General features: G+C 50.4%; 1 protein-coding gene across 1 annotated transcript in view; it reads right to left on the minus strand.

The window, feature by feature from the left end:
• Positions 1 to 25,318, minus strand: part of LOC137346450 (forkhead box protein N1-like) — a 61,005-nt gene that overhangs the window by 16,676 nt on the left and 19,011 nt on the right. Inside the window, exons 2-5 of the mRNA XM_068009900.1 lie at positions 25,170 to 25,301; positions 23,731 to 23,858; positions 22,079 to 22,175; positions 11,886 to 12,093 (exon numbers count right to left, since the gene is read on the minus strand). Coding sequence (XP_067866001.1) covers positions 11,886 to 12,093; positions 22,079 to 22,175; positions 23,731 to 23,858; positions 25,170 to 25,301 — 565 coding nt within the window. The remainder of the gene's footprint in view (positions 1 to 11,885; positions 12,094 to 22,078; positions 22,176 to 23,730; positions 23,859 to 25,169; positions 25,302 to 25,318) is intronic.

Below are 25,318 nucleotides of genomic sequence, written 5' to 3' on the forward strand. Positions count from 1 at the left end.
CAGTGCCCAGTTGCTCACTGGTCATTCTGAATCACTCTCACAGTGCCCAGTTACTCACTGGTCACGCTCAATCACTCTCACAGTGCCCAGTTGCTCACTGGTCATTCTGAATCACTCTCACAGTGCCCGGTTACTCACTGGTCACTCTGAACCACTCTCACAGTGCCCAGTTACTCACTGGTCATTCTGAGTCACTCTCACAGTGCCCGGTTACTCACTGGTCACGCTCAATCACTCTCACAGTGCCCAGTTGCACACTGGTCATTCTGAATCACTCTCACGGTGCCCAGTTACGCACTGGTCACTCTGAACCACTCTCACAGTGCCCAGTTACTCACTGGTCATTCTGAGTCACTCTCACAGTGCCCGGTTACTGACTGGTCACGCTCAATCACTCTCACAGTGCCCAGTTACTCACTGGTCATTCTGAATCACTCTCACAGTGCCCAGTTACTCACTAGTCACTCTGAGTCACTCTCACAGTGCCCAGTTACTCACTGGTCACTCTGAACCACTCTCACAGTGCCCAGTTAATCACTGGTCATTCTGAATCACTCTCAGTGCCCAGTTACTCACTGGTCATTCTGAATCACTCTCACAGTGCCCGGTAACTCACTGGCCACTCTGAGTCACTCTCACAGTGCCCGGTAACTCACTGGCCACTGTGAATCACTCTCACAGTGCCCGGTTAATCACTGGTCACTGTGAATCACTCTCACTGTGCCCGGTTACTCACTGGTCATTCTGAATCACTCTCACAGTGCCCGGTTACTCGTTGGTCATTCTGAGTCACTCTCACTGTGCCCGGTTACTCACTGGTCATTCTGAATCACTCTCACAGTGCCCGGTTACTCACTGGTCATTCTGAATCACTCTCACAGTGCCCGGTTACTCGTTGGTCATTCTGAGTCACTCTCACTGTGCCCGGTTACTCGCTGGTCATTCTGAGTCACTCTCACAGTGCCCGGTTACTCACTGGTCATTCTGAATCACTCTCACTGTGCCCGGTTACTCGCTGGTCATTCTGAGTCACTCTCACTGTGCCCGGTTACTCACTGGTCATTCTAAATCACTCTCACTGTGCCCGGTTACTCACTGGTCATTCTGAGTCACTCTCACTGTGCCCGGTTACTCACTGGTCATTCTGAATCACTCTCACAGTGCCCGGTTACACACTGGTCACCCTGAATCACTCTCACAGTGCCCGGTTACTCATTGGTCACGCTCAATCACTCTCACAGTGCCCAGTTACTCACTGGTCATTCTGAATCACTCTCACAGTGCCCGGTGACTCACTGGTCACTCTGAATCACTCTCACAGTGCCCAGTTACTCACTGGTCATTCTGAATCACTCTCACAGTGCCCGGTTACTCACTGGTCACTCTGAGTCACTCTCACAGTGCCCAGTTACTCACTGGTCACTCTGAACCACTCTCACAGTGCCCAGTTACTCACTGGTCACTCTGAACCACTCTCACAGTGCCCAGTTACTCACTGGTCACTCTGAACCACTCTCACAGTGCCCAGTTACTCACTGGTCATTCTGAATCACTCTCACAGTGCCCAGTTACTCACTGGTAACGCTCAATCACTCTCACAGTGCCCAGTTACTCACTGGTCACTCTGAACCACTCTCACAGTGCCCAGTTACTCACTGGTCACGCTCAATCACTCTCACAGTGCCCAGTTACTCACTGGTCACGCTCAATCACTCTCACAGTGCCCAGTTACTCACTGGTCACTCTGAACTACTCTCACAGTGCCCAGTAACTCACTGGCCACTCTGAGTCACTCTCACAGTGCCCGGTTACTCACTGGTCACTCTGAACCACTCTCACAGTGCCCAGTTACTCACTGGTCATTCTGAATCACTCTCACAGTGCCCAGTTACTCACTGGTCATTCTGAATCACTCTCACAGTGCCCAGTTACTCACTGGTCATTCTGAGTCACTCTCACAGTGCCCGGTTACTCACTGGTCACGCTCAATCACTCTCACAGTGCCCAGTTGCTCACTGGTCATTCTGAATCACTCTCACAGTGTCCAGTTACTCACTGGTCACGCTCAATCACTCTCACAGTGCCCAGTTGCTCACTGGTCATTCTGAATCACTCTCACAGTGCCCGGTTACTCACTGGTCACTCTGAGTCACTCTCACAGTGCCCAGTTACTCACTGGTCACTCTGAACCACTCTCACAGTGCCCAGTTAATCACTGGTCATTCTGAATCACTCTCAGTGCCCAGTTACTCACTGGTCATTCTGAATCACTCTCACAGTGCCCGGTAACTCACTGGCCACTCTGAGTCACTCTCACAGTGCCCGGTAACTCACTGGCCACTGTGAATCACTCTCACAGTGCCCGGTTAATCACTGGTCACTGTGAATCACTCTCACAGTGCCCGGTTACTCAATGGTCATTCTGAATCACTCTCACTGTGCCCGGTTACTCACTGGTCACTCTGAATCACTCTCACAGTGCCCGGTTACTCGCTGGTCACTCTGAGTCACTCTCACAGTGCCCGGTTACTCACTGGTCACTCTGAACCACTCTCACAGTGCCCAGTTACTCACTGGTCATTCTGAATCACTCTCACAGTGCCCAGTTACTCACTGGTCATTCTGAATCACTCTCACAGTGCCCAGTTACTCACTGGTCATTCTGAGTCACTCTCACAGTGCCCGGTTACTCACTGGTCACGCTCAATCACTCTCACAGTGCCCAGTTGCTCACTGGTCATTCTGAATCACTCTCACAGTGCCCAGTTACTCACTGGTCACGCTCAATCACTCTCACAGTGCCCAGTTGCTCACTGGTCATTCTGAATCACTCTCACAGTGCCCGGTTATTCACTGGTCACTCTGAACCACTCTCACAGTGCCCAGTTACTCACTGGTCATTCTGAGTCACTCTCACAGTGCCCGGTTACTCACTGGTCACGCTCAATCACTCTCACAGTGCCCAGTTGCACACTGGTCATTCTGAATCACTCTCACGGTGCCCAGTTACGCACTGGTCACTCTGAACCACTCTCACAGTGCCCAGTTACTCACTGGTCATTCTGAGTCACTCTCACAGTGCCCGGTTACTGACTGGTCACGCTCAATCACTCTCACAGTGCCCAGTTACTCACTGGTCATTCTGAATCACTCTCACAGTGCCCAGTTACTCACTAGTCACTCTGAGTCACTCTCACAGTGCCCAGTTACTCACTGGTCACTCTGAACCACTCTCACAGTGCCCAGTTAATCACTGGTCATTCTGAATCACTCTCAGTGCCCAGTTACTCACTGGTCATTCTGAATCACTCTCACAGTGCCCGGTAACTCACTGGCCACTCTGAGTCACTCTCACAGTGCCCGGTAACTCACTGGCCACTGTGAATCACTCTCACAGTGCCCGGTTAATCACTGGTCACTGTGAATCACTCTCACTGTGCCCGGTTACTCACTGGTCATTCTGAATCACTCTCACAGTGCCCGGTTACTCGTTGGTCATTCTGAGTCACTCTCACTGTGCCCGGTTACTCACTGGTCATTCTGAATCACTCTCACAGTGCCCGGTTACTCACTGGTCATTCTGAATCACTCTCACAGTGCCCGGTTACTCGTTGGTCATTCTGAGTCACTCTCACTGTGCCCGGTTACTCGCTGGTCATTCTGAGTCACTCTCACAGTGCCCGGTTACTCACTGGTCATTCTGAATCACTCTCACTGTGCCCGGTTACTCGCTGGTCATTCTGAGTCACTCTCACTGTGCCCGGTTACTCACTGGTCATTCTAAATCACTCTCACTGTGCCCGGTTACTCACTGGTCATTCTGAGTCACTCTCACTGTGCCCGGTTACTCACTGGTCATTCTGAATCACTCTCACAGTGCCCGGTTACACACTGGTCACCCTGAATCACTCTCACAGTGCCCGGTTACTCATTGGTCACGCTCAATCACTCTCACAGTGCCCAGTTACTCACTGGTCATTCTGAATCACTCTCACAGTGCCCGGTGACTCACTGGTCACTCTGAATCACTCTCACAGTGCCCAGTTACTCACTGGTCATTCTGAATCACTCTCACAGTGCCCGGTTACTCACTGGTCACTCTGAGTCACTCTCACAGTGCCCAGTTACTCACTGGTCACTCTGAACCACTCTCACAGTGCCCAGTTACTCACTGGTCACTCTGAACCACTCTCACAGTGCCCAGTTACTCACTGGTCACTCTGAACCACTCTCACAGTGCCCAGTTACTCACTGGTCATTCTGAATCACTCTCACAGTGCCCAGTTACTCACTGGTAACGCTCAATCACTCTCACAGTGCCCAGTTACTCACTGGTCACTCTGAACCACTCTCACAGTGCCCAGTTACTCACTGGTCACTCTGAACCACTCCCACAGTGCCCAGTTACTCACTGGTCATTCTGAATCACTCTCACAGTGCCCAGTTACTCACTGGTCACGCTCAATCACTCTCACAGTGCCCAGTTACTCACTGGTCACTCTGAACCACTCTCACAGTGCCCAGTTACTCACTGGTCACGCTCAATCACTCTCACAGTGCCCAGTTACTCACTGGTCACGCTCAATCACTCTCACAGTGCCCAGTTACTCACTGGTCACTCTGAACCACTCTCACAGTGCCCAGTAACTCACTGGCCACTCTGAGTCACTCTCACAGTGCCCGGTTACTCACTGGTCACTCTGAACCACTCTCACAGTGCCCAGTTACTCACTGGTCATTCTGAATCACTCTCACAGTGCCCAGTTACTCACTGGTCATTCTGAATCACTCTCACAGTGCCCAGTTACTCACTGGTCATTCTGAGTCACTCTCACAGTGCCCGGTTACTCACTGGTCACGCTCAATCACTCTCACAGTGCCCAGTTGCTCACTGGTCATTCTGAATCACTCTCACAGTGCCCAGTTACTCACTGGTCACGCTCAATCACTCTCACAGTGCCCAGTTGCTCACTGGTCATTCTGAATCACTCTCACAGTGCCCGGTTACTCACTGGTCACTCTGAGTCACTCTCACAGTGCCCAGTTACTCACTGGTCACTCTGAACCACTCTCACAGTGCCCAGTTAATCACTGGTCATTCTGAATCACTCTCAGTGCCCAGTTACTCACTGGTCATTCTGAATCACTCTCACAGTGCCCGGTAACTCACTGGCCACTCTGAGTCACTCTCACAGTGCCCGGTAACTCACTGGCCACTGTGAATCACTCTCACAGTGCCCGGTTAATCACTGGTCACTGTGAATCACTCTCACAGTGCCCGGTTACTCAATGGTCATTCTGAATCACTCTCACTGTGCCCGGTTACTCACTGGTTACTCTGAATCACTCTCACAGTGCCCGGTTACTCGCTGGTCACTCTGAATCACTCTCACAGTGCCTGGTTACTCACTGGTCATTTTGAATCACTCTCACAGTGCCTGGTTACTCACTGGTCATTCTGAATCACTCTCACAGTGCCCGGTAACTCACTGGCCACTCTGAGTCACTCTCACAGTGCCCGGTTACTCACTGGTCACTCTGAGTCACTCTCACAGTGCCCGGTTACTCACTGGTCATTTTGAATCACTCTCACAGTGCCCGGTTACTCACTGGTCATTCTGAATCACGCTCACAGTGCCCAGTTACTCACTGGTCACTCTGAATCACTCTCACAGTGCCTGGTTACTCACTGGTCATTTTGAATCACTCTCACAGTGCCCGGTTACTCACTGGTCATTCTGAATCACGCTCACAGTGCCCAGTTACTCACTGGTCATTCTGAATCACTCTCACAGTGCCCAGTTACTCACTGGTCATTCTGAATCACTCTCACAGTGCCCAGTTACTCACTGGTCATTTTGAATCACTCTCACTGTGCCCGGTTACTCACTGGTCACTCAAAGAACAAAGAACAAAGAAAATTACAGCACAGGAACAGGCCCTTCGGCCCTCCAAGCCTGCGCCGATCCAGATCCTCTATCTAAACCTGTCGCCTATTTTCTAAAGGTCTGTATCTCTTTACTTCCTGCCCATTCATGTATCTGTCTAGATATATCTTAAAAGACGTTATCGTGCCCGCGTCTACCACCTCCGCTGGCAATGCGTTCCAGGCACCCACCACCCTCTGCGTAAAGAACTTTCCACGCATATCCCCCCTAAATTTTTCCCCTCTCACTTTGAACTCGTGACCCCGAGTAATTGAATCCCCCACTCTGGGAAAAAGCTTCTTGCTATCCACCCTGTCTATACCTCTCATGATTTTATACACCTCAATCAGGTCCCCCCTCAACCTCCGTCTTTCTAATGAAAATAATCCTAATCTACTCAACCTCTCTTCATAGCTAGCGCCCTCCATACCAGGCAACATCCTGGTGAACCTCCTCTGCACCCTCTCCAAAGCATCTACATCCTTTTGGTAATGTGGCGACCAGAACTGCACGCAGTATTCCAAATGTGGCCGAACCAAAGTCTTATACAATTGTAACATGACCTGCCAACTCTTGTACTCAATACCCCATCCGATGAAGGAAAGCATGCCGTATGCCTTCTTGACCACTCTATTGACCTGCGTTGCCACCTTCAGGGAACAATGGACCTGAACACCCAAATCTCTCTGTACATCAATTTTCCCCAGGACTTTTACATTTACTGTATAGTTCACTCTTGAATTGGATCTTCCAAAATGCATCACCTCGCATTTGCCCTGATTGAACTCCATCTGCCATTTCTCTGCCCAACTCTCCAATCTATCTATATTCTGCTGTATTCTCTGACAGTCCCCTTCACTATCTGCTACTCCACCAATCTTAGTGTCGTCTACAAACTTGCTAATCAGACCACCTATATTTTCCTCCAAATCATTTATGTATATCATAAACAACAGTGGTCCCAGCACAGATCCCTGTGGAACACCACTGGTCACACGTCTCCATTTTGAGAAACTCCCTTCCACTGCTACTCTCTGTCTCCTGTTGCCCAGCCAGTTCTTTTTCCATCTAGCTAGTGCACCCTGGACCCCATGCACATTCACTTTCTTCATCAGCCTACCATGGGGAACCTTATCAAACGCCTTACTGAAGTCCATGTATATGACATCTACAGCCCTTCCCTCATCAATCAACTTTGTGACTTCCTCAAAGAATTCTATTAAGTTGGTAAGACATGACCTTCCCTGCACAAAACCATGTTGCCTATCACTGATGAGCCCATTTTCTTCCAGATGGGAATAGATCCTATCCCTCAGTATCTTCTCCAGCAGCTTCACTACCACTGACGTCAGGCTCACCGGTCTATAATTACCTGGATTATCCCTGCTACCCTTCTTAAACAAGGGGACAACATTAACAATTCTCCAGTCCTCCGGCACCTCACCCGTGTTTAAGGATGCTGCAAAAATATCTGTTAAGGCCCCAGCTATTTCCTCTCTCGCTTCCCTCATTAACCTGGGATAGATCCCATCTGGACCTGGGGACTTGTCCACCTTAATGCCTTTTAGAATACCCAACACTTCCTCCCTCCTTATGCCGACTTGACCTAGAGTAATCAAACATCTATCCTTAACCTCAATATCTGTCATGTCCCTCTCCTCGGTGAATACCGATGCAAAGTACTCGTTTAGAATCTCACCCATTTTCTCTGACTCCACGCATAACTTTCCTCCTTTGTCCTTGAGTGGGCCAATCCTTTCTCTAGTTACCCTCTTGCTCCTTATATATGAATAAAAGGCTTTGGGATTTTCCTTAACCCTGTTTGCTAAAGATATTTCATGACCCCTTTTAGCCCTCTTAATTCCTCTTTTCAGATTGGTCCTACATTCCCGATATTCTTTCAAAGCTTCGTCTTTCTTCAGCCGCCTAGACCTTATGTATGCTTCCTTTTTCCTCTTAGCTAGTCTCACAATTTCACCTGTCATCCATGGTTCCCTAATCTTGCCATTTCTATCCCTCATTTTCACAGGAACATGTCTCTCCTGCACGCTAATCAACCTCTCTTTAAAAGCCTCCCACAAAGCACATGTGGATTTACCTTCAAACAGCTGCTCCCAATCTACATTCCCCAGCTCCTGCCGAATTTTGGTATAGTTGGCCTTCCCCCAATTTAGCACTCTTCCTTTAGGACCACTCTCGTCTTTGTCCATGAGTATTTTAAAGCTTACGGAATTGTGATCACTATTCCCAAAGTAGTCCCCTACTGAAACTTCAACAACCTGGCCGGGCTCATTCCCCAACACCAGGTCCAGTATGGCCCCTTCCCGAGTTGGACTATTTACATACTGCTCTAGAAAACCCTCCTGGATGCTCCTGACAAATTCTGCTCCATCTAGACCTCTAACACTAAGTGAATCTCAGTCAATGTTGGGAAAATTAAAATCTCCTATCACCACCACCCTGTTGCTCCTACATCTTTCCATAATCTGTTTACATATTTGTACCTCTATCTCACGCTCGCTGTTGGGAGGCCTGTAGTACAGCCCCAACATTGTTACCGCACCCTTCCTATTTCTGAGTTCTGCCCATATTGCCTCACTGCTCGAGTCCTCCATAGTGCCCTCCTTCAGCACAGCTGTGATATCCTCTTTGACCAGTAATGCAACTCCTCCACCCCTTTTACCTCCCTCTCTATCCCGCCTGAAGCATCGATATCCTGGGATATTTAGTTGCCAATCATGCCCTTCCCTCAACCAAGTCTCAGTAATAGCAATAACATCATACTCCCAGGTACTAATCCAAGCCCTAAGTTCATCTGCCTTACCTACTACACTTCTTGCATTAAAACAAATGCACCTCAGACCACCAGTCCCTTTGCGTTCATCATCTGCTCCCTGCCTACTCTTTCCCTTAGTCACGCTGACTTCATTATCTAGTTCCTTACAGGCTTTAGTTACTACCTCCTTACTGTCCACTGACCTCCTCATTTGGTTCCCATCCCCCTGCCACATTAGTTTAAACCCTCCCCAACAGCGTTAGCAAAAGCACCCCCAAGGACATTGGTTCCAGTCCGGCCCAGGTGTAGACCGTCCAATTTGTAATAGTCCCACCTCCCCCAGAACCGGTCCCAATGTCCCAAAAATCTGAACCCCTCCCTCCTGCACCATCTCTCAAGCCACGCATTCATCCTGACTATTCTTTCATTTTTACTCTGACTATCACGTGGCACTGGTAGCAATCCTGAGATTACTACCTCTGAGGTCCTACTTTTTAACTTGGCTCCTAACTCCCTAAATTCTGCTTGTAGGACCTCATCCCGTTTTTTACCTATATCATTGGTGCCTATGTGCACAACGACAACTGGCTGTTCACCCTCCCCCTTCAGAATGTTCTGCAGCCGATCTGAGACATCCCTGACCTGTGCACCTGGGAGGCAACATACCATTCGGGAGTCTCGTTTTCGACCACAGAACCGCCTATCTACTCCCCTTACAATCGAATCCCCGATGACTATAGCTCTTCCACTCTTTTTCCCGCCCTTCCGAACAGCAGAGCCAGCCACGGTGCCATGAACCTGGCTACTGCTGCCTTCCCCTGGTGAGCCATCTCCCTCAACAGGATCCAAAACGGTATACCTGTTGTGGAGGGAGATGACCGCAGGGGACACCTGCGCTGCCTTCCTGCTCTTTCTCTGCCTTTTGGTCACCCATTCCCTTTCTCCCTCAGCAATCCTAATCTGCGGTGTGACCAATTCGCTAAACGTGCTATCCACGACCTCCTCAGCATCGCGCATGCTCCAAAGTGAGTCCATCTGCAGCTCCAGAGCCATCATGCGGTCTAACAAGAGCTGCAGCTGAACACACTTCCTGCACGTGAAGGAGTCAGGGACATCAGCCGTGTCCCTGAGCTCCCACATTGAGAAAGAGGAGCATAACACGGGTCTGAGATCTCCTGCCATTTTTAATCTTAAGCTTAACTTAGTTAAATGAAAAAGGAACGAAAAGTTTTTACCAATCACACGATAAAAAAAAAGAGAAATAGAAAAAGCCTTACCTTATCTACACACCACCGAGTCCTTTATTTTGGTTAGAGGAGGAGGGCGGGTGGGAGACACTACCTGTGTAGTTTCTCGGGTTCAGAAACGGCCCAAATTTATAGGGTTTTACTTCCCCAGCAGCCCCCTGGTCTCCACGAAAACAAAAGGAAATTAAGTTTACTTTGAAACTGACGTTCCCAGCTGATCACTCGCTCGCACTCTCTGCTCCCGAATAAGCTGCTGCAATGAAAATCACTCTCACAGTGCCCGGTTACTCGCTGGTCATTCTGAATCAGTCTCACAGTGCCCGGTTACTCGCTGGTCATTCTGAATCAGTCTCACAGTGCCCGGTTACTCACTGGTCACTCTGAATCACTCTCACAGTGCCCGGTTACATGCTGGTCATTCTGAATCAGTCTCACAGTGCCCGGTTACTCACTGGTCACTCTGAATCACTCTCACAGTGCCCGGTTACACGCTGGTCATTCTGAATCACTCTCACTGTGCCCGGTTACACGCTGGTCATTCTGAATCAGTCTCACAGTGCCTGTTTACTCACTGGTCACTCTGAATCACTCTCACAGTGCCCGGTTACTCACTGGTCACTCTGAATCACTCTCACAGTGCCCGGTTACTCACTGGTCACTCTGAATCACTCTCACAGTGCCCATTTACTCACTGGTCACTCTGAATCACTCTCACAGTGCCCGGTTACTCACTGGTCACTCTGAATCACTCTCACAGTGCCCGGTTACTCACTGGCCACTCCGAATCACTCTCACAGTGCCCAGTTACTCGCTGGTCACTCTGAATCACTCTCACAGTGCCCGGTTACTCACTGGTCATTTTGAAGCACTCTCACAGTACCCGGTTACTCACTGGTCACTCTGAATCACTCTCACAGTGCCCAGTTACTGACTGGTCACTCTGAGTCACTCTCACAGTGCCCAGTTACTCACTGGTCACTCTGAGTCACTCTGACAGGGCCCAGTTACTCACCGGTCACTCTGATTCACTCTCACAGGGCCCAGTTACTCGCTGGTCACTCTGAATCACTCTCACAGTGCCCGGTTACTCACTGGTCATTTTGAAGCACTCTCACAGTACCCGGTTACTCACTGGTCACTCTGAATCACTCTCACAGTACCCGGTTACTCACTGGTCACTCTGAATCACTCTCACAGTGCCCAGTTACTCACTGGTCACTCTGAGTCACTCTCACAGTGCCCAGTTACTCACCGGTCACTCTGAGTCACTCTGACAGGGCCCAGTTACTCACCGGTCACTCTGATTCACTCTCACAGGGCCCAGTGACCAGTTACCCACCATATTGGCTGCCACATTTCCTACTTTACAACACTTACTACAATACTTCATTGGTTATAAAGCCCTTTGGGTCATGCTGACGTTGTGAAAGGCACTATAGAGATTTAATGTAATCACAGGTGGCGAAGCTGCATTACAACAATAACTTGAATTTATCGAGTGCCTTTAACATAATAAAACACCCAATGCACTTCACAGGAACATAACTGGACACAATTTGACACCTATCCGGATAATGACATATCAGGAAAGCTGACCAAAAGCTTGGTCAAAGGGGTAAGTGTTCAGCTGAGTCTTAAAGGAGAAAAGAGAGATTGAGAGGTTTGGGGATGGAATCCAAGGGACAGAATATGAGACGTTCTTCAAAAAAAGTAAAATACTGCTGATGCTGGAAATCTGAAATAAAGACACAAAATACTGGAAAGGGTCAGCAGGGAAGGCAGCAACTGTTCTTTTTTAATCAGTTTAACCATGGCAGCAAACAGATGTTTGCTGAGTTAACCCACACTATTAATAAATCAGGCTGGCAACATGCTGCAGAGTTTATTACATAGACCAGTGCAGATGGCTGCCTCTTAGTTGCCTTTCCCACTTGCCTGGCTTGGCCATGCTCTTCCTCACAGCCGCAGGATCTTTCCTCCTCCACTTCTGCAGCTCCTCCTGCATCTTCTGGATCTTGGTGGGATTCAGGGTCCACAAACACCCTTTTCTGGAAGTTGCACCAGACTTGTTCTCTACTTTCTCAAAGCACTTATTCAGAGACAGGTTGTGTCGAACTGAGTTCTTCCAGCCGTCTGGTGCTGTCTGGAATGAGAAAGGACAGAATCTTTATTTCACCAGTTTCCACCTCTCCTTTGCTGAGGACTCTAACTGCTGGTGGAATACAGTTCAATGGGAGATGGTCATCCTCCGGTACCAGCCCAGAGGCTATCTTCACGCTATTCGATGGGCTGAATGGCCTCCTTCTGTGCCTCTATGTCGTGGGGAGGGGGTGGGGGAATGGGGCAGTGTGGGGGTGTGGTTGGGGGTGGGGAGGGGGCAGTGTGGGGGTGGGGAGGGGGTGGGGACGGGGTGGGGAGGGGGCAGTGTGGGGGTGGGGTGGGGAGGGGTAAGTGTGGGAGTGGGGGAAGGGGTGAGGAGGGGGTAGTGTGGGGGGGGGTGGGGAGGGGGTAGTGTGGGGGTGGGGAGGGGGCAGTGTGGGGGTGGAAGACGGGGCAGTGTGGGGAGGGGGAGGGGGCAGGGTGGGGGTGGGGAGGGGGCAGTGTGGGGAGGGGCAGGGGGGGGGAGGGGGTGGGGGAGGGGAGGGGCAGTGTGGGGGTGGGGAGGGGGCAGTGTGGGGAGGGGGAGGGATGGGGAGGGGGCAGTGAGGGGGTGGGGAAGGGGTGGGGAGGGGCAGTGTGGGGGTGGGGAGGGGGGTGGGGCAGTGTGGGGGAGGGGTAGGGGAGGGGACAGTGTGGGGGAGGGGGAGGGGGCAATGTGGGGAGGGGGCAGTGTGGGGAGGTGGTGGGGGAGGGGGAGGGGGAGGAGGCAGTGTGGGGGAGGGGGAGGCGGAGGGGGCAGTGTGGGGAGGGGGTGGGGGAGGGGGAGGGGGCAGTGTGGGGAGGGGGTGGGGGAGGGGGCAGTGTGGGGGAGGGGGAGGCGGAGGGGGCAGTGTGGGGAGGGGGTGGGGGAGGGGGAGGGGGAGGGGGCAGTGTGGGGGAGGGGGTGGGGGTGGGGGAGGGGGCAGTGTGGGGAGGGGGTGGGGGAGGGGGAGGGGGAGGGGGCAGTGTGGGGAGGGGGTGGGGGAGGGGGAGGGGGCAGTGTGGGGAGGGGGTGGGGGAGGGGGCAGTGTGGGGGAGGGGGGGGTGCTTTGAGTGTGTAAACAATGTATAGGATTGAAGATCGAGTTTGCGTTTGTGATTATAATAATCAAGTGCTTTGGTGGATTAATGTCAATCAGTGTCATGTATGTATTATATTTTACAATCTACTAGCTACATTCAGCCTATGAAACTACCATTGTATAAATAACAAATTCTTTACATTTCTCGAGGTGACACACTATTTATATTTAATAATACTACAATTGGAGTATTTTGTTTTGGGCTCCACACTAGAGAACATAAGAAATAGGGGCTGCAGTAGGTCGTCATGTTGAAAGGGATAGTGTCAATTCAAATTAATTTTTTTCCCATATTAAAGCAATCACTAAATATTGTTCATTTTCTTGTTCCCCCATCACCCTGTGCTCACTGACCTCTATTGGCTCCCAGTTAAGCAACACCTCGATTTAAATTCTCATCCTTGTTTTCAAATCCCTCCATGGCCTCGCCTCTCCCTATCTCTGTAATCTCCAGTCTCAACCCTCTCAGATAGCTGCGTTCCTCCACTTCTGGTTACTTGTGCATCTCCAATTTTAATTGCTCCACCATTGGTGACTGGACCTTCAGCTGCTTTGGTCCTAAGCTCTGGAATTCCCTCCCTAAACCTCTCCGCCTCTCTCTCTTCCTTTAAGACCCTCCTTAAAACCTACCTCTTTGGTCAAGCTTTTGGTCATCTGACCTAATATCTCCTTATGCGGTTCAGTGTCAAATTTTGTTTGATAATTGCTCCTGTGAAGCATCTTGGGATGTGTTAGTACGTTAACAGTGCTTTACATAGAATTTACAGCACCGAAACAGGCCATTCGGCCAACAGCTCCGTACTGGAGTTTATGCTCCATGTGAGCCTCCTCCCACCCTACTTCATCTCACCCTATTAGCATATCCTTTCTCCCTCATGTACTTACCTCACTTCCCCTCAATGCATCTATGCTATTTGACCCTCCGAGTTCCACATTCACAACACTTCTGGGTAAAGAGGTTTCTCTAAACACGTTCTCTCATTTCCTTTGTGCTATAGTTGTTGTTGTTAACATGATACAGATCTTGGGAAAATCTAGAAGATTTTCTGCTGCTCAAAGTGAATTTGGGTGCCAGTGTTAAAAACATTCACAACAGCATCAGCTCACCTCTGGAGCCTCCAAACCAATAGGTACAAGCCCCAGATTTAGCTGCACATCCAGGGTAACAGATGAAGAAGAGCCAAGGGCCAAGCTGGAATTTCACTCTCCCATGAAGCACTTTTCAAACCAGAAGGAAGACTAACTAAGGGTTTGTTCCTTTCCTGGGGATGGTTGTCTGGCTGTGGACCTCTTTTCAACTCTAGTTGGATTTGTTTGCTACAAATGGTCAGAATCTTTGTCAGGCCATTGATTCAGTGTGGTAACTGAACAAGACCTGCTGCTCATAAAGCTTTACTGCAGCCTGCTTACAGAATCATCCTCCACGCCTAACTTGTTTAATTCTGAAGTACGACAGCACTAATTGTGATCTATCATATGTGTAAGAGACGTGTCACTTTGAGGTGTGCTGGGACTGCATGTGTCGGTTGTTAAGTGCAGCAGGAATGTAGTATTCTGAGTCAGGCAGATAATTTGTCAGTAATTCCAGAAAATAGCCGGAGGAGTGGACAACGAGTGGTGATTAATTCCACGTAGCAGATAGAACAGTAATATTATCTGTTACTTAAAGCTGCAATTCTCAGGACATCCAGATGGCTACATCTAAATTGACACCTGTTAAAGGATGGGATTGGACGAATGTTAATGTCACAATGGTGAGCAGTTGTTTTAATGGGCCACAAAGCTACAGATTAACATTCTGGTCCCTGGAAATCAGCAAATGAGTGAGGAAGCTGCACTTGGATTCTCACTGCTTGAGACTTACAACATGTCCTGGCAGTTTAGCTTGGTTGGTAGAAGTCTGATGCCAGAAACATTAAAGATAGATTAACTGTCAGTTGTGCCTCAAGTGGGTGTCAGTCTGGCCTCTGAATCAAACATTTGTGGGTTCAAGTTCCACTAAGAGACTTGAGCACAAAATCTAGGTAAACACCAGTGCAGTACAACGGGAGCGCTGCACTGTCAGAGGGTCAGTACTGAGGGAGTGCTGCACTGTCAGAGGGTCAGTACTGAGGGAGTGCTGCACTGTCAGAGGGTCAGTACTGAGGGAGTGCTGCACTGTCAGAGGGTCAGTACTGAGGGGGTGCTGCACTGTCAGAGGGTCAGTACTGAGGGAGTGCTGCACTGTCAGAGGGTCAGTACTGAGGGAGTGCTGCACTGTCGGAGGGTCAGTACTGAGGGAGTGCTGCACTGTCAGAGGGTCAGTACTGAGGGAGTGCTGCACTGTCAGAGGGTCAGTACTGAGGGAGTGCTGCACTGTCGGAGGGTCAGTACTGAGGGAGTGCTGCACTGTCAGAGGGTCAGTACTGAGGGAGTGCTGCACTGTCAGAGGGTCAGTACTGAGGGTGGAGGGTCAGTACTGAGGGAGTGCTGCACTGTCGGAGGGTCAGTACTGAGGGAGTGCTGCACTGTCAGAGGGTCAGTACTGAGGGAGTGCTGCACTGTCAGAGAGTCAGTACTGAGGGAGGAGGGTCAGTACTGAGGGAGTGCTGCACTGTCGGAGGGTCAGTACTGAGGGAGTGCTGCACTGTCGGAGGGTCAGTACTGAGGGAGTGCTGCACTGTCAGAGGGTCAGTACTGAGGGAGTGCTGCACTCAGAGGGTCAGTACTGAGGGAGTGCTGCACTGTCAGAGGGTCAGTACTGAGGGAGTGCTGCACTGTCAGAGAGTCAGTACTGAGGGAGGAGGGTCAGTACTGAGGGAGTGCTGCACTGTCGGAGGGTCAGTACTGAGGGAGTGCTGCAGTGTCGGAGGGTCAGTACTGAGGGAGTGCTGCAGTGTCGGAGGGTCAGTACTGAGGGCGTGCTGCACTGTCAGAGGGTCAGTACTGAGGGAGTGCTGCAGTGTCGGAGGGTCAGTACTGAGGGAGTGCCGCACTGTCGGAGGTTCGGTACTAAGGAAGTGCTGCACTGTCAGAGGGTCAGTACTAAGGGAGTGCCGCACTGTCAGAGGGTCAGTACTGAGGGAGTGCTGCAATGTCGGAGGGTCAGTAATGAGGGAGTGCCGCACTGTCGGAGGGTCAGTACTGAGGAAGTGCTGCACTGTCGGAGGGTCAGTACTGAGGGAGTGCTGTACTGTCGGAGGGTCAGTACTGAGGGAGTGCTGTACTGTCGGAGGGTCAGTACTGAGGGAGTGCCGCACTGTCAGAGGGTCAGTACTGAGGGAGTGCCGCAGTGTCGGAGGGTCAGTACTGAGGGAGTGCCGCACTGTCGGAGGGTCAGTACTGAGGGAGTGCTGTACTGTCGGAGGGTCAGTACTGAGGGAGTGCCGCACTGACGGAGGGTCAGTACTGAGGGAGTGCTGCACTGTCGGAGGGTCAGTACTGAGGGACTGCTGTACTGTCGGAGGGTCAGTACTGAGGGAGTGCCGTACTGTCGGAGGGTCAGCACTGAGGGAGTGCCGCACTGTCGGAGGGTCAGTACTGAGGGAGTGCTGCAGTGGCGGAGGGTCAGTACTGAGGGAGTGCCACACTGTCGGAGGGTCAGTACTGAGGGAGTGCTGTACTGTCGGAGGGTCAGTACTGAGGGAGTGCCGCACTGTCGGAGGTTCGGTACTAAGGGAGTGCTGCACTGTCAGAGGGTCAGTACTAAGGGAGTGCCGCACTGTCAGAGGGTCAGTACTGAGGGAGTGCTGTACTGTCGGAGGGTCAGTACTGAGGGAGTGCTGTACTGTCGGAGGGTCAGTACTGAGGGAGTGCCGCACTGAGGGTTAGTACTGAGGGAGTGCCGCAGTGTCGGAGGGTCAGTACTGAGGGAGTGCCGCACTGTCGGAGGGTCAGTACTGAGGGAGTGCTGCAGTGGCGGAGGGTCAGTACTGAGGAAGTGCTGCACTGTCGGAGGGTCAGTACTGAGGTCGTGCTGCACTGTCAGAGGGTCAGTACTGAGGGAGTGCTGTACTGTCGGAGGGTCAGTACTGAGGGAGTGCTGTTCTGTCGGAGGGTCAGTACTGAGGGAGTGCCGCACTGTCGGAGGGTCAGTACTGAGGGAGTGCTGTACTGTCGGAGGGTCAGTACTGAGGGAGTGCTGTACTGTCGGAGGGTCAGTACTGAGGGAGTGCCGCACTGTCGGAGGGTCAGTACTGAGGGAGTGCCGCAGTGTCGGAGGGTCACCCTGAGGGAGTGCCGCACTGTCGGAGGGTCAGTACTGAGGGAGTGCTGCAGTGGCGGAGGGTCAGTACTGAGGGAGTGCTGCACTGTCGGAGGGTCAGTACTGAGGGCGTGCTGCACTGTCAGAGGGTCAGTACTGAGGGAGTGCTGCAGTGTCGGAGGTTCGGTACTAAGGGAGTGCTGCACTGTCGGAGGGTCAGTACTGAGGGAGTGCTGTACTGTCGGAGGGTCAGTACTGAGGGAGTGCTGTACTGTCGGAGGGTCAGTACTGAGGGAGTGCCGCACTGTCGGAGGGTCAGAACTGAGGGAGTGCTGCACTGTCGGAGGGTCAGTACTGAGGGAGTGCTGTACTGTCGGAGGGTCAGTACTGAGGGAGTGCCGTACTGTCGGAGGGTCAGTACTGAGGGAGTGCCGCACTGTCGGAGGGTCAGTACTGAGGGAGTGCTGCAGTGGCGGAGGGTCAGTACTGAGGGAGTGCCACACTGTCGGAGGGTCAGTACTGAGGGAGTGCTGTACTGTCGGAGGGTCAGTACTGAGGGAGTGCCGCACTGTCGGAGGTTCGGTACTAAGGGAGTGCTGCACTTTCAGAGGGTCAGTACTAAGGGAGTGCCGCACTGTCAGAGGGTCAGTACTGAGGGAGTGCTGCAATGTCGGAGGGTCAGTACTGACGGAGTGCCGCACTGTCAGAGGGTCAGTACTGAGGGAGTGCTGTACTGTCGGAGGGTCAGTACTGAGGGAGTGCTGTACTGTCAGAGGGTCAGTACTGAGGGAGTGCCGCACTGAGGGTTAGTACTGAGGGAGTGCCGCAGTGTCGGAGGGTCAGTACTGAGGGAGTGCCGCACTGTCGGAGGGTCAGTACTGAGGGAGTGCTGCAGTGGCGGAGGGTCAGTACTGAGGAAGTGCTGCACTGTCGGAGGGTCAGTACTGAGGGCGTGCTGCACTGTCAGAGGGTCAGTACTGAGGGAGTGCTGTACTGTCGGAGGGTCAGTACTGAGGGAGTGCTGTTCTGTCGGAGGGTCAGTACTGAGGGAGTGCCGCACTGTCGGAGGGTCAGTACTGAGGGAGTGCCGCAGTGTCGGAGGGTCAGTACTGAGGGAGTGCCGCACTGTCGGAGGGTCAGTACTGAGGGAGTGCTGCAGTGTCGGAGGGTCAGTACTGAGGGAGTGCTACACTGTCGGAGGGTCAGTACTGAGGGCGTGCTGCCCTGTCAGAGGGTCAGTACTGAGGGAGTGCTGCAGTGTCGGAGGGTCAGTACTGAGGGAGTGCCGCACTGTCGGAGGTTCGGTACTAAGGGAGTGCTGCACTGTCAGAGGGTCAGTACTAAGGGAGTGCCGCACTGTCAGAGGGTCAGTACTGAGGGAGTGCTGCAATGTCGGAGGGTCAGTACTGAGGGAGTGCCGCACTGTCGGAGGGTCAGTACTGAGGGAGTGCTGCACTGTCGGAGGGTCAGTACTGAGGGAGTGCTGTACTGTCAGAGGGTCGGTACTGAGGGAGTGCTGTACTGTCGGAGGGTCAGTACTGAGGGAGTGCCGCACTGTCGGAGGGTCAGTACTGAGGGAGTGCCGCAGTGTCGGGGGGTCAGTACTGAGGGAGTGCCGCACTGTCGGAGGGTCAGTACTGAGGGAGTGCCGCAGTGTCGGAGGGTCAGTACTGAGGGAGTGCCGCACTGTCGGAGGGTCAGTACTGAGGGAGTGCCGCACTGTCGGAGGGTCAGTACTGAGGGAGTGCCGCACTGTCGGAGGGTCAGTACTGAGGGAGTGCCGCACTGTCGGAGGGTCAGTACTGAGGGAGTGCCGCAGTGTCGGGGGGTCAGTACTGAGGGAGTGCCGCACTGTCGGAGGGTCAGTACTGAGGGAGTGCCGCAGTGTCGGAGGGTCAGTACTGAGGGAGTGCCGCACTGTCGGAGGGTCAGTACTGAGGGAGTGCTGCAGTGTCGGAGGGTCAGTACTGAGGGAGTGCTGCACCTACGGAGGGTCAGTACTGAGGGCGTGCTGCACTGTCAGAGGGTCAGTACTGAGGGAGTGCTGCAGTGTCGGAGGGTCAGTACTGAGGGAGTGCCGCACTGTCGGAGGGTCAGTACTGAGGGAGTGCTGTACTGTCGGAGGGTCAGTACTGAGGGAGTACTGCACTGTCAGAGGGTCAGTACTGAGGGAGTGCCGCACTGTCGGAGGGTCAGTACTGAGGGAGTGCTGTACTGTCGGAGGGTCAGTACTGAGGGAGTGCCGCACTGTCGGAGGTTCGGTACTAAGGGAGTGCTGCACTGTCAGAGGGTCAGTACTGAGGGAGTGCCGCACTGTCGGAGGGTCAGTACTGAGGGAGTGCTGTACTGTCGGAGGGTCAGTACTGAGGGAGTGCTGCAGTGGCGGAGGGTCAGTACTGAGGGAGTGCTGCACTGTCGGAGGGTCAGTACTGAGGGAGTGCTGCAGTGGCGGAGGGTCAGTACTGAGGGAGTGCTGTACTGTCGTAGGGTCGGTACTGAGGGAGTGCTGTACTGTCGGAGGGTCAGTACTGAGGGAGCGCTGCACTGTCAGAGGGTCAGTACTAAGGGAGAGCCGCACTGTCAGAGGGTCAGTACTGAGGGAGTGCTGCAGTGGCGGAGGGTCAGTACTGAGGGAGTGCCACACTGTCGGAGGGTCAGTACTGAGGGAGTGCTGCAATGACCAGGAACTCTTGATCGTTGATTGCTCAAGGGTGTTTGCTCTGTGGGTTTATAACAACATAGTAGACATGAATATGAACTGTTCACTTTGTCCATTGTTGATTGTCCAAGTGTGCTTTCTAAAGTCCTAAATTACTCTGTTGGGTAGATTTTTTATATATTTCTCAAAGAGGTATTGTTTTTAAAAATCCTTTGTATGTCTCTAGCTCCTTTTGGTTGAGATGTTGCTGTGCTTGAGTGGAGAGGGCAGGTGAATTGCTTGTAGCCCTGACACTGCTTAATTTGAGATGCTCAGCTTGTCGAGAGATAGGGGGTCCTGAGCATGTTTACCTTTCCAAATCTGTAGGAAGCACGAGGAGGACAAGAAAAATGAATCATGTAGGAAGTGTAGGTTCTAATCTGCACTTTCACCATTATTTGATGCAGAGAGTTAGAGCAGGAATATCTCAGGAGCCTATTGCGTGAGAAAACCCATGAGGTAGCCTGCGGTGTTTCAGGGAACTTGAAATGTAACATAAAGCTGCAGACTCTAAGCCTCTTTTGTGTAATAGATTCCCAATATAAAGTGGAAGAATTTCACTCTCTCTTATCTCCGCATCTGACAGTGAGATATTACATAATGATTTATCAAATTATAATATTTTCTAACAGCTGCACTGGATCAGATTTCTTAATTCCTCATAAATTATAATTACTGATTTCTTTTTGTCAGATCTGAATTTTTGGGTGCACATAAAGACTTGTGACAAACACAAACAAGATTGCTATTTTCAGCGACTCATACCTCACTCCTGCTCCTTCAATCTTTGTACAAAATAACTCCTTTTGATGTCTTTATCAAGTCTTGACTGGTGGTTGCTGCTAATGGACACGTCTGTGGTTTCTCTACAATCTCTTATAAACACATAAACTGCCATGAGAAATCAACTTAGTGATTAGCATTTCTTTCTGGAAACAATTGGTTTGGATTTCACTGTAATTTGCACGTGGCAGACCTGCCAGGCCAGTACACCACAGAGCTCACTACGAATGGTCCTTGAAAGAACAAAGCCAGTGGGAAATCATTACCCAGAGCTAACATTGATGGCAGGACTCCAGCAGGAATACTTTGTGTACATGTTGATCATTTAGTTTAGGTACATAACTTTTGTTCTGATGAAACAGCTTTAACAGGTGGAATCTCGTGCTTTGATCTGAGTAAAATATTTCAGGGAGTGCACCCTTCCTGCATTTACAGATTCACTAATGGACAAATGAGCATGGAATTTCTCTTTTACAATGTTCGCCTCTCTCTGCCTGAAGATATCTCACCCCAGTGGTCCTTCTTTATGTTTGAGCTAAAACAGAGAGTGCCAGCACAATGCTCAGCAATGTGGAGAATGTTAGCATAGTGGTTATGTTACTGGGCTAGTAATCCAGAGGCCTGGACTATTGATCTCGAGCTGTGAGTTTAAATCCCATCATGGCAGTTGGGGAATTTAAATATAATTAAATAAATCTGGAATAAAAGTAATAGTAACGATTGTCATAAAAAACCACTGGGTCCCCTGCTGGCCTACATGTGACTCCAGACCCACAGCAATGTGGCTGACTCTTAACTGCCTCTGAAATGGCCCAGCAAGCAACTCAGCTGTGTTCAAGATGGTGACTCACTACCACCTTCTCAATTAGGGATGGGGAATAAATGGTGGCCTTGCCAGTGAGACCCACATCCCATCAACAACAAACAAACTCAATCTCATTATCCCTCTTCAGGTACAAAGACCAGTTCCACACTCTTAACATAATGTAAAAGCAAAATACTGTGGATGCTGGAAATACTCAGCAGGTCTGGCAGCATCTGTGGAGAGAGAGAGAAGCAGAGTTAACATTTCAGGTCTGTGACCTTTCATTATTATTCCGCACTCCAACCATTGCTTTGGCTGAGTTCAGTTATCTCGGTGCAGATTGGGGCTTGCACCTAGGATCTCCCTGGCTTTATTGTTAAAACATTGAGGAAGTGGCAATTGTTAGAATAGGAATTCATAGGTAAATAGTTAACATACCTTAAAGTAAGGGAAATGCTCAGTCATGAAGTTGTAGATCTCACTGACAGGCAAACTGCCTGCTTTACTGTTCTTCAGTGCCATATAGATTAGAATGCTTGAGACAGAAATGTAGAGAATGTGCTTGTTATTTATCACAGATCAAATTTATATCTCTATCTGTTCAGTTCCCTGCACAATGTATTGTTCTATTTCGAGCCATAGTATAATTAAAATTGTATTAACAAACAGACTACTAATGGAACTAGTAAATATAGATTTATCTGTCTTGTACAACAAATCACTGGGAACCCTCTAGCTGTATTCTGCTGACAGAGGACAGAGTAGGGGAGTAGAACTAACTGAACTGTTCTTCGAAAGAGCTGGCACACACTTGATGGGCCAAATGGCCTCCATCTGTGTGGTACTAATCTATGATTCTATGTTGTTTGTTGTTTAAATGTTGGCTTCTTTTCAGTTCTCAGATAATGGTTAGTTACATTGAATGTACACACAGAAACAGTCCCTTCAGCCCAACTGGTCATAGAGTCAGAATTATACAGCACAGAAACAGGCCGTTCGGCCCATGGTGTCTGTGTCGGCAATGAAGCCTATCTATTCTAATCCCATTTTCCAGCACTTGGCCCGTAGCTTTGTGTGCTATGGCATTTCAAGTGCTCATCTAAACACTTCTTAAATGTTGTGAGGGTTCCTGTCTTGACCACCTCTTCAGGCAGTGTGTTCCAGATTCCAACCACGCACTGGGTGAAAAAAACTTTCCTCAAATCCCCTCTAAACCTCCTGCTCCTTACCTTAAATCTATGCCTCCTGGTTATTGACACCTCCGCTAAGGGAAAAAATGTCTTCCTATCTACCCTATCAATGCCCCTCATAATTTTGTATACCTCAATCGGGTCCCCCTCAGCCTTCTCTGCTCTAAAGAAAACAACCCTAGCCTTTTCAGTCTCTCTTCATAACTGAAATGCACCAGCCCAGGCAACATCCTGGTGAATCTCCTCTGCACCCTCTCCAGTGCAATCACATCCTTCCTATAGTGTGGTGACCAGAACTGTACACAGTAATCCAGCAGTGACCTAACTAGCGTTTTATACAGCTCCATCATAACCTCCCTGCTCTTATATTCTATGCCTCGGCTAATAAAGGCAAGTATCCCATTTGCCTTCCTAACCACCTTATCTACCTGTGCTGCTGCCTTCAGTGATCTATGGACAAGTACACCAAGGTCCCTCTGACCCTCTGTACTCCCTAGGGTCCTACCATCCATTGTATATTCCCTTGCCTCGTTCGTCCTCCCAAAGTGCATCACCTCACACTTCTCAGGATTAAATTCCATTTGCCACTGCTCTGCCCATCTTACCAGCCCATCTATATCGTCCTGTAATCTACGGCTTTTCTCCTCACTATTTACGACACCACCAATTTTTGTGTCATCTGCAAACCTACTGTTCATACCTCCTATATTCACGTCTAAATCATTAATGTACACTACAAACAGCAAGGGTCCCAGCACCGATCCCTGTGATACACCGCTGGTCTATGCTCCCATGTGAGGGTAAGGTTCTGTTTGAGATTAGAATCAATTATCACATGGGAATGGTTTGAAAATGGTGGCTGGAAACAATTGTAGACTCAATCACCAGCATTTACTTTACCTGTATGAGTAAATGGGTTTAGGGTAGAGCAGATGGTGTGATTCCTGGGTAATGTGAGGTGCGATCCTCTGATAGGGGTACTGATCAGTCGGAGCGCAGGTCCTGGGGTAACTGGTAATGCCCGAGTACTGCAAACCAAATACAAGGTCAATATAACAGCTCTCAAAAAATCTCAAAGTGCTTCACATACAACGAACAAGTTACTTTGAAACCTCAAACCAACCATGTCTTTTTTACCTCCAGATGTGATTATTCAAACACCCTCCTGGCTGGCCTCGCACCTTACAATGTCTGTAAACTACAGCTCATCCAAAACTCTGCTGCCCGTGTCCTAACTCACAAGTCCCATTCACCCATCACCTCTGTGCTTGCTGACCTACATTGCCTCCCGGTCTGGCATAACCCATGATATTAAAATTCGCATCCTTGTTTCCAAATCCCTCCACGGCCTTGTCTGCCCCTATCTCTGTAATCTCCTCCATCCCCTAGCCGTCCGAGATATCTCTGCCCATCTAATTCTGGCCTCTTGCGCTTTGAATTGCTCCACCATTGGCAGTCGTGCCTTCAGCTGCCAAGGTCCTAAGCTCTGGAATTCCATCCCTAAACCTCTCTGCTTCTCTCTGCTCCTTTAAGACTCACCTTAAAATCTACCTCTTTGACCAAAAATTTGGCCACCTGTCCTAATATTTCTTTATGTGGCATGGTGTCAAATTTTGTTTGATAATGCTCCAGTGAAGTGCCTAGAGACGTTTTACTATGTTAAAGGTGCTGTATAAATGCAAGTTGATGTTGTTGCTGTTGAAAAGCTATGAGAGTAGATAGATCCAGATTGGCTAACTCGGACACTGGCAGTGTCTCTCCACTAGACTCTGCAGGAGGGGGTCATGGGAAGCGATCAGGAGAAAGGCTCCTTCTGGCTCCACATTGAGGCAAGTGACAAATGTTTAGTTGCCTTGACATTTGACTGCCTGCACCAGGCCCTGTAAGGACTGCTGGTCAGGCTGTTGTAGAGCCAGGCAGACATGTCGAAGCTTGCAGGGTGCAAGCATCTCCTAGTCCTTGACCGATCTCAGAGCGAGGTCCTTAGACAGGTGCAGGCCACTCATTGGCATATCTAAGCAACCTAACGCCTGGTTATGGTGGCCACCAGGAATGCCTAAATACCACCTGAGTCATTTTGGTGTTTGATGTATTTAAGGCGCTCTTGGGTGTGGGATGTAGCCCTATGAAATTTGATATTTTGACCCATTTCTCGTCTGAGAAATGGACGGAATAAGGCCCAATTTTTGCCCCAATATTCTTCCAAATTTCATTGAGACTTTCAGAAATGGCCATGTTAATTTTCATGGCCATCGGGAAAATGTCCATTTTTTCTGATTATTTTCCAACAATATTGGAGCTGGTTTACTTTGCTACTGGTCTCCACTGGATGAACATACCTGCTGCTGGATGGGTGGAATGGAGCAGTAGATGTGTTGTGCCTGTGACTGATAGCACAGCAGTTCATGTTGTCCCGTCTGCTCAAGCCCATGTCCAGGCAAGGTGTTGGTTTTGTACTTGGGATTCTGGATCTGTAAAGGAATAAAGA

This window comes from Heterodontus francisci, chromosome 30 (assembly GCF_036365525.1).
Source record: "Heterodontus francisci isolate sHetFra1 chromosome 30, sHetFra1.hap1, whole genome shotgun sequence".
Taxonomy (NCBI): Eukaryota; Metazoa; Chordata; class Chondrichthyes; order Heterodontiformes; family Heterodontidae; genus Heterodontus; species Heterodontus francisci.